The sequence below is a fragment of the Betta splendens genome, chromosome 3 (assembly GCF_900634795.4).
Source record: "Betta splendens chromosome 3, fBetSpl5.4, whole genome shotgun sequence".
Classification (NCBI taxonomy): domain Eukaryota; kingdom Metazoa; phylum Chordata; class Actinopteri; order Anabantiformes; family Osphronemidae; genus Betta; species Betta splendens.
The window spans coordinates 14,260,269-14,269,901 of NC_040883.2; the positions used below are offsets into that span (position 1 = coordinate 14,260,269).

The following is a 9,633-nucleotide window of genomic DNA, read 5'->3' on the forward strand; positions in this document are numbered from 1 at the left end:
GTAGAACCTTTACTTGTTACGTGTTCCCATGCGTCCTTGCATTCCCTCTTTTGTTTTTTCATGCTCGCTCGACCCACAGTCCACATTCCTCACAGTTCAAGGCAGTGTCATTTTTTTTATTGCATTCGTTGCCGTATTGTCATTTTATCTTTTCAGCATTCCAGCTTGCGGTACTAGGTTCGGTGCAGATGTTGATTGTATTAATTGTAGTGGTGCATCTGCCTGTCATTCTGGTACAAGTAAAGGCTGTTTACTTTTACAACTCAAGCTGAAATGGCTCAGTTGATTTTGCATTTGAATTGCATTCTTTATCTTATGTTTCAGATGTTCTATCTCTTTTTTTAAAGTCCACACCATACAATCAGTGTTTTCAATTTGCCTCCTAATGTGCTTATACTAAGCTGCTCTGTCCTCCTTTCCCTCTCTTCTCCCTCTCCCTAACCCCTTGCTCTCCAATCCCTCTGGTCTTCACCAGTCTCGAATGGAGGATCGTCTGGACAGATTGGATGATGCAATCCTGGTTCTGAGGAACCACGCAGTAGGCTCCACCGCCAGTCTGCCCAGCGACATACACAGTCTGCTGGGACAGGCACCAAATGGACCAATAGCAGCCATTGGAGCAAACTTCCCAGCGTCTGTATTGGTTCCAAGTCGAACAGCGGCGATGGTATGAGAACTTCACATACACATTTACATATACGGAGATTTTTGGTTGACTATTTGATTAAGAATATTGGATAAAACATGAGAATACATCTCTGTAGAAGGTTTCCATTTTTTTTTTCTTACTTTCCAACTAAAGAAGTTTCCGACACCTGTTTAAAATGGGTTCACTGCCATGTGTAAAAACTAGACATTTTCCTTGCACATATTTTCCATAAGCGTAATGGCTGGCCTAGGACTCAACCTCCTCTGAGCGGCTGTATACACAAGGGCCAAAGAGAAGAGAAATGAGAAAAACAGGCGTGAATGGACTAACGTTGTGCTTCAGGAAGTGTTTGTGTGTTGCCTCCTGAGGAACGGGGGAATGCAGGTCTCAGTATAAATCCTGATGCGTTCACCCGTCCTTTCGTCTGAGGTATTTATCTCGAGAGTGCCCTGAGATTTAAACATCTGCAGGGAAAGTTAGAAGGAGGTATGTACTGTAATCCACACACAACAACAAAAAGCAATAAGGCTTTTAATGTAGATGTTTTATGTCCCATTTATTTTACCAGTTTTTGTCTGCTTTCACTCTGATCTTCAAACAGTAGAATCACTCAGATTAGCTTGTTTTGACCCCTAACAAGCATCATTCTGTGGTTGTCAGTAGAGCTCAGTCTGATGTGTTTGTTACAGAGAGCTGGTTGTTGCAGCGATGTTGACCGACTGCAACTGTTAGATAGAACATACTGTGTCTGCGCTAACACAGCACTTCCTGTGTGGGAAGAGGTCCCCTCAGACGGGGCTCCGCCACAAGCCTTTTACTCCGGCTGACGCCCCAGCCTCGACCCCCTTCCTCCCCTTTTCACCACTCCTTTTTAACAACCCTGGAAATCTGAATCGTTGGAAACGTGTGTCTGAACCCACGGCCTCCACCCAAATAGAGGTTCCTCAGCTGTATGGTAATGAGGCCCCAGCCATGAAAATCGCAGCGTTCTTTTCTTGCCAGCGCCCCAGCCTCCCTCCTCCTCCTCCAGACAAAGAGTTGTTTGGACACCTGTTGAGAGCACAGCAAAGATTAGCGTAGCGCTCAGGAAAGGGGAGGGTCTCGGGGTGATGGGGTTAACAGAGGCCAACAGTGACTGGGGATCACATTCCGTAAGAAAAGGGCGATACCCTCCACCCTCTATGACGGCTTCCCCGCCTTTGCCTGGTTCTCATAAGGGTAATCAGATAGCTCAAGAACATGTGGTGGAGCTCAGTGCGGAGGAACTCTGCGGTAAACATGGTGGGAGTTATTCATTTTTCTGTGATGAATGTGGACAAAATAACACAGAAATGGTCGAACTGTTGAAACCCAGCACGGAGGGAATCGGCTCATTTTAGACACAAGGAACACATTTACTGTTGCAGATAAAGCCGCAGCGCAGACAAACGCAGAGCTTATTAAATGTTATTTTTTGGAAACCTTATAAAGATGTGTTGTTTTTTTGTCTCGTCTCATGTTGTTCACCCTGGTTACATGTTTCAGAAATGTGTTTCTGTGAGACACCCCCCAGTGCTGAGAACGACAGATTTGTGTGACTCATTGTGCCCTGATCTTGTGCAACGTTTTATGAGAAACAAGATTTCAAGTGTTTTTTTTTTCAATTACAGTTTATTTTAACATTTTAATATATAGCAGCTACATTTTTTTATTTTTTTTATTTTTATTTTATTTATGATTGTCTTACATACCGTACTCTATCTGTGTGTGTTGCAGCAGGGTGGGTCCCACGCTGACGACGCGGCCAGCCTCAACAACAGCCACGAAGGCCTGCCCAGCGCCAGCTCCACTTCCAGCACAGACCTCAGCCACCAAGTGGAAGCATTCAGAGGTTTGATGGCACTGTGGTCTTAGATGTGGCTGGCACAGTTAGCATACACCTCACATGTCTCACCTCCATGTTTGTTTTGCCTTCAGCAGGTCTAACGTCTGCCCTGGCTGGCCAGGTGCCCGCCACCCTGGAACTGAAGGTGGAAAAGCAAGACAAAGATGACATGCACGACAGCCTCTCCACGGACAAATCAGACGACGAGAGCGACAAAAGGGACATGAAGACACCCAGACCAGGCACTCGCACAAGGTGAGAACAGAACTAATGTAAGATAGTCACATTAAATGTTTGAAATGATGAAATAAGCAGAGCAGTAGACAGAGGTTGTGTTTCATTAACTTTCGTAATAATAATATTGAATAACTGTGGCTGCTGACAATATTGCATTCATTCAAAGCATAGTAGATCTTTTCATACAATACATACTCACATTTTTTTTCTCAGTTCGTATAAATGAAGCATTGAGGTCAAGCACCAACATTCCGTTTCACTAGTATTTTTTAAGATGATATGTAGAGTTGGCCGCATCAGCAGCAGGTTCAGGTCCCCGTCCCCAAGACGTTTTCCAGCTCCTCCTGGGGGATCCTCAGACATTACCAGGCCACATGAGATGTATAATGTCTCCAGCTTGTTCCACCCTGGGGTCTTCTACCACTTTGACATGCCCGGAATATGTCTAATGGGAGGCACCCAGGAGGAATCCTGGGTGCACATCTATTTGGCTTGTTTTTCAGTTGCATACATTAATCTCACCAATGGTGGATTTCTTCTTTTAACCACAGTATCACTGAAGATGAGGACCTGAATCCGGAGCAGAAGGCTGAACGTGAGCGCGAGAGGAGGATGGCCAACAACGCCCGCGAGCGCCTGAGAGTGCGAGACATCAACGAGGCCTTCAAGGAGCTGGGGCGCATGTGCCAGTTGCACCTGAAAAGCGAGAAGCCCCAGACCAAACTGCTCATCCTCCATCAGGCCGTGGCTGTCATACTTAGCTTGGAGCAGCAAGTGAGAGGTCAGTGTCTGCTGATGCAGCTTCTACCCGACATTGTTGGAATGACTGAGATGCTGGTGCAGCAGCTGGCAATGAGATTTGAAAGATTTCTGCCTCTCTGAATCCCACAGAGCGGAATTTGAACCCCAAAGCAGCCTGCCTTAAGAGGAGGGAGGAGGAGAAGGTGTCCGGAAGCTCTGGGGACACTCAGCAAGGGCACACAGGGGTCCATCCAGGCCTGACCGACACATCCAACCCCATGGGCCACCTCTGAGTAGAAGGCAGGTACTGTGCTCTCTATGGTTCCTACTGATTTATCTGTGGATAACTCATCTTTACTCACCAGCACTAGAAAAAGGAGAACTAATTTTTTAAAACGACTCATTTGTTATAATCTTCAGTCAATCCTAATGAATTCTCTTCTCCTCTCTCCAGATTTAATCGATGTGGATCGTTCCTGTCCCGCCCGAGTCGGTTGACCGTGCGTCCCAGCGACAGACAGAACTCCCAGTGTGTCGCACCAATTGGAGGAGACAGACCAGCTGAAGCAAAGCAACGAGACTAACACAATCCAACCCTAAGACTGAAGAGGAGCCAAGCGTCCGGCTCCCTGTGACCAGCTTTCATCTGCAAATTTCTCCCCACACAGAAAAAATCTTCAGCACATATCACAAGACGTCTGCAAGACGTGTGTTGCTTCTGAACAATCGGAGACTACACAATCTCCTCCAACCATATGTGGAAATTGCCTTGTGCCTAAACTGAATTGACGAATGCATTGTAACAGCAATTGTTTTTGTTTGTCTGTTTCCTTTTTTCTATTTATTATGTTATTGAGCTATAAAGTGTATGTCTAAAGGGAAAGTAAGTCAATTCTAAGAGAAGTATGCAGCATTTCAGTTGATCTATAGTTTGCCGGAGTCACCCTGAAAACTGAGCACTCCACCCCGGAGAAATCTGAGATGAGGGGAACCTATTTGGGCACTGAAAAGATTGAGATTAATTTATTATCCTGTTAAGAGTGATATTTATACCCGAATGAAAGTTATGATTAGTTGTTAGAGCTGAGAGACTAAAGCACCCCATTTAAAAAAAGATTGTAAGATTGTATTTATGTTTTATTCATTCTGCAACTGGCCGCATGTGTAACCAAAACTGTTCTTGTGTAGTTTAGATTAATACCTGTTGGGAAAAAAAAGACGCGTCATCAACTACACAATCATCGACAAGGTGACAGACGAATGGCAAACTCTAGATTTACTGAAAGCTCAGATTTAGTTTGTTGTGATCTGGTAGTGAGCAGTGAAAACACAGAGCAAACTTCAAACCTTAGCATTCCCTTCATATTTTAGTGTCTTAACTGAAGGAAAAGGGGACTTCGCTGCCCTTCAGTCCTTGGCCATATAGTGTTAAATGTAAGCGGTGACACGTTTTGTCCTTGTTTAGCCTCCTGACAGTTACTTGCTCCTGTTGTGGCTTGTTTTGTTTCCTTTTGTCATTTTTTAGCCACCACCTTATCACAGATCGCTTAATGAAGTAGTAGAAACTAAACGACGACCACACTTTGTCTTGGCCTGATGAACATATCACTTTTTCAAACTTCTCTTTTGTTAATCGCAAAACATTTAAAACGCTTAAACATCTCAGTCAAAAAGTTATTCTGCTTATTTGTGTTGTAACAAGTCCGTTCTTGAGGCTTCCAGCATTATAACGTCTATTCTCAGAGCTCTACGTTACGTCTCAATGAAGTTTTGATCCAAGCCGTGACATCATCCAGACAGTAAGACTAGATATTACATGGATTCTGTTTTGTAGAGAAGAACTGTAGCACAATAATGAACAAAAACAGGATTTTATTTTACATTTAAATACATCGTTCATGGATTTAGTTTGTTTTTCCCTGCATGCTTTGTGTTTCTGCTTTTATTAAGTTCTTTTGTCTTAAGACTCGCTTTATGTTCAATTTATTTCTTCATGTATTGTCTTCTTACATTATCTACACCCAAAACGAGGCGGCCACATTCAGAACCTGACTTCTGTACTAAAGGGACTTTCATTAGAATAAAGAAAGCCACACACAAGAGTTTACAGTAAAGATTTAACAGCTTACATTGTTTTAATGAATGAAGCCGAGTGGTTTTTGTCCATTCTCTGACTGAATGTGGCCTTGTTGTTCGTTTCAGTATTCACCAGCTCGTATTCATGTCGGCAGGCTTTGATGGAGGCTAGAACGTTTCACTTCCTTCTCTCTTTCCTTCATTTCTTGAATTTCCTGTTTTTCTTATATTTCTTTTCTCCTCTGTTTGCCAAGTTACACTTTGCTGTATTCCCAGATGCTTTCCCTTGTATAATATATATAAAAAAGAACATCAAAAGGAAAAAAAAACATTTGGCTTATTTTTCACTGTAGTTAGCCTTTTATACAATAATACTGTAAGAATATTTCTTGAATTCTAAATATTACTCTTTCTAGATTTTTGAAAGCGAAAGTTTTGAGTAAAAAGTTTCTTACTTTATTTTACTATATTAGATAGTAAAATGTATGGTTATTTACCATAACCTGCCAATTATTACATGAAATTGACAAACGGTATCTCATAGCTGAATTGTTGCTCGTAGAGTAGAATTTTAAAAAGCTTTGAGCTCCAGATTCGTAAAAACCTCTTACTCAATCTCAGTTGCTGATTAATAAAAGAAAAAAAAAACATTTGTTCTGGTGTCAAAAGAAAAGGTATTGTGATACACACAAAAAAAAAGAGAAACACGACATTGAGAATTTGAATTTTCTGTCTTTTTCAACAGAAAAATACAATGTATATAACATTTATGTTGCAATAAATGTGCCATCTTTTTTTAAACTCAATTGTATGTGCATTTATTTCACAGCAACACATTTGTCTTGTTTTGTTCCTCCATTTTACATTTTCTTCTCTCCATAAAGATTTATTTGATCAAAGGTCACGGGGAGGATGACGTCACACGAGCTCAGAAACACGGAGCTTAATTTAGGCTTCCTTATTATTTTGTTTGTCTGATTTTAAAGGTTATTTCTACAGTGGATTTAGGACAAATGAGTGTTTTATAGTATGTAACTCAAGAATACCAGTGGACCATTGTAGTCTATGAAAAGTGCTATGAATATATGTTTCTATTTTTAATAAAGTGTGATAGCAGCGTACTGTACATCTGCTGTGGTCCTAGTTTTCTATCGATGCTTTCAAAGCACCGAATCTGCATTAAGGCAACGTCACCAAAGATTTGGGAAATATTTATTCCTCCAAAATATTGCTTCCACTTATAAGATGCTCATTTTGACATAAACCATTTTAATGTAAAGTAAAAAGAAGCGAATAGATGAACTGAAGCTGGAATTAAACCAGTGTAGCCATCACCAAGTAATTTTCCGGTAAGTGTTTTTGGTGGAAGTGGCTTTGTGTGGGCTGCCATACTCCATCCCCTACTTGTGCTGTGACTGAAGCTAATGAATCCCAAAAGTGTTGTGAAAATGCTGCTGTGAACCTGAAGGGCCGTTGCGCTGTAAATCTCCGCGCACGTACAGCTGCGCAGAATTATCCTGCCGCAGATGAAGGCACGAGGGTCCTCGTCGCATCCTGAGAGGTCTGATCCCCGTTCGTTTGGTTCTCTGACGGCGGTGCCAGTGACAGGAGGAGAACTGCTGACTGCCGTCCTGTCTGCTGGGCTCCACGAGCCCACGTAAATCACGACTGTCATCGTTCCCCGCGCGCTGCAGAATGTGTGCGTGCGTCGGCTTGGTGTTGACAGTGGGTGTGCGTGACTGCTGTAGGCGTGGGACCACCGTGTCTGAAGCCCGACTTCCTCCCGTGGATGCTGGGCCAGCTGACACAAAGTCCTTGGCTCGCATCCTTGAAGCTCAACCAAAGAGTCTGCTGCTCCTCCTGCGCCAGGCTCATCATCTGCCTCGTCGCTACTTTCAGGATGCAAGCTGCACCCAACGGCTTTCTGGTCGTCTCTCAACTCCTCTGCTTCGGTTTCTAATCTCAGATCTTCAGCATTCAGGAGTTTACTGCCACTTTATTAGAGACGGCAGAAGTTTTGATTCAGTGATCTCACATGGAAGGAACATTTCTTCCGTCCTGAAGGAGCAATTTGTCTTCTTTTGCTTTGTCTGAGGCATTCTTCAGTTCATCTGGTTCATTTTTGGGAGGTTTTCCATGATCTGATGGGTGTTATTTAGTTAAATAAAGTTCCTTTTGTGTCCTAATTCATGTTTAGTCTTGTAAAAAACATCTTTGAATGGTTGGAATATAGATCAAATATCTATTATTACTACTTTGTGATATTTGTACAGTGACAGCTCTACTATAGCAAACATAGATGAAAATCACTGTGTTGTGAGATTGTGGATCCAAAGAAGTATTTACCGTGTTGTTCAATCACAGATTTCAATCAGGTGAAAAGCTTTCTCTAAAGACACCATTGCTAACTGAGGTACTATCAGTACTAATGTAGGCCAACATTCAGATGAATACAAAGCAAAACGTGGTCAGATCATTCAGGTTGAGGCCTAAACCTGCTACACCACCCACAAACTTCATACGCTTGATGATAAAAATAAATGATGTGTTTCCTGCCACGCTGCAGAAAGTGCACAGTATCACATACAGTATGTTTTCCATCTATGTAAAAAACACATCAGTGACAAATATGAATTCAAATGAGCTGCATATGAGCATCTGGGACATCTCATCACATGTCAGCGCGCCCTGCTGTACAGTATGTGCAGGATGAGCGGAGCTGTGCACTGAGCATGTCCAGAGGTCCCAGCTGTGGCACCTCAGCGGAGAACAGGGTGCGCATTGTGTGCTGCTGCACAGAGCTCTGATTAAAAGCTGCGGTGCAGGGCTTCCAGGTTAATGCAGATTATGCAGCACTGGAAAGAATTATAGAAGTAACTCACCATCTCAGTCTGAGCCCTGCTTTTCACTGGAGCGCTGTTATTTTAGGGATACTGTTCAGACATGTGAGGAATAGTGACAGAGAATAAAACAGTTTATAAATACTAGTATAAAGTTGCAGTCATACAAAAATGTTCGCGACAGGAAAGCTGCATTTATTAAATTAAAAGTTAAAATAAGAAGGACCAAAATATTTTAAGGACAATAAAGTTTTTTGCCTCTGGGTGAATATAACACATACACCTTTAACAAAATAAATTATACTAATGACATTTATTCAAATTCAGTGGTTATGATTTCTTAATTGAGAGCCTCTCAGCTGTGAGAATTTGCTGCGTGTCCCTGTTTTAAACGGCAGAACCTGAGGCTGGTGGTCACACGCAGCAGGTTCTGGTCGAGCTGTTGAAAAGCAACTCAGCACTGGCTCGTGCACACTTTGCTGCAGCCGGAACACTCGGCGTCCTGTACCTAATAAACTGGCGCTGCGTGTCCGCGTGAGTTACGTGCAGCACGCGCTCCATCAGCTCATTAACTGAGCCCTCAGGTCAGCGCACCATCCACTAGATGACGCTCTCGATTTTTAAAAACATGCAGCTGCAAATTGCATTTATGCTGAATGCAAACAATTAAACTTCCGACGAGTCTTAGGAAAAACTAATAATAGCTTGATAATTAACGAAACCATTAGTTTACGCAGAAAACGAATATCAGGAGTCTCTAGTTGTTACTTAGAGGCTACTTGACATTTACTTGCTCATTTTTTTGGCACGTTTCCCAAGAGTTGGATAAAGATTACAGATACACAATACACAATGCAAAACGTGCCCGGTGCTTTACAACACGCGCCTTTTTACAAAGCAACTCATGGTAAAGTGGTAAAGTTTTTTACGTGGACTCTTCTGAACTTAAACAAGTTTCTAACTGACTTTAAACACGCAAGAAGTTTTGTTAATTCCGAATGAAACCCGATGTTGGTCTCATTCAGTACCAGGCCCGACTTAACTAACCTGTCCTCTATTAAATTTAGAAAGTTAGAACCGTTCGAACCGAACCGTGTGAAAGTCCGCACGGAGGATTTATTCACTTTTTCACCATGATTTAAATCTGTTCCCGCAGCAGCGGACGGGATTTGAGTGGGTGGGCGGGTTTGTGCGCTTGTTTTAGGAGGCGGGGCGGCCCGGAGGTT

At 42.6% G+C, this 9,633-nt stretch overlaps 1 protein-coding gene and 1 long non-coding RNA gene across 10 annotated transcripts in view; one reads left to right on the forward strand and one right to left on the reverse strand.

Annotated features, from left to right (window-relative positions):
* Positions 1-6,373, forward strand: part of tcf12 (transcription factor 12) — a 53,143-nt gene extending 46,770 nt beyond the window's left edge. For 4 of the 9 annotated variants that reach the window (XM_055507420.1, XM_055507422.1, XM_055507424.1 and 1 more), the window contains 6 exons: positions 476-667; positions 2,408-2,519; positions 2,606-2,768; positions 3,302-3,531; positions 3,642-3,795; positions 3,946-6,373. In XM_055507420.1, the coding sequence (XP_055363395.1) occupies positions 476-667; positions 2,408-2,519; positions 2,606-2,768; positions 3,302-3,531; positions 3,642-3,784 (840 nt within the window). In that variant the 3' untranslated portion in view covers positions 3,785-3,795; positions 3,946-6,373. Of the gene's footprint in view, positions 1-475; positions 668-2,404; positions 2,520-2,605; positions 2,769-3,301; positions 3,532-3,641; positions 3,796-3,945 lie in introns of all 9 variants that reach the window. The other 5 variants (XM_029143961.3, XM_029143957.3, XM_055507421.1 and 2 more) reach the window with 3 other exon arrangements.
* On the reverse strand, positions 6,132-9,596 carry LOC114851990 (uncharacterized). Its single transcript, XR_003785294.3, has 3 exons — positions 9,374-9,596; positions 8,450-8,500; positions 6,132-7,708 (listed from the first exon to the last, which is right to left on the reverse strand). It is a non-coding gene; the product is annotated as an uncharacterized LOC114851990 (long non-coding RNA).
* Between the last annotated feature and the right edge of the window lie 37 nt (positions 9,597-9,633).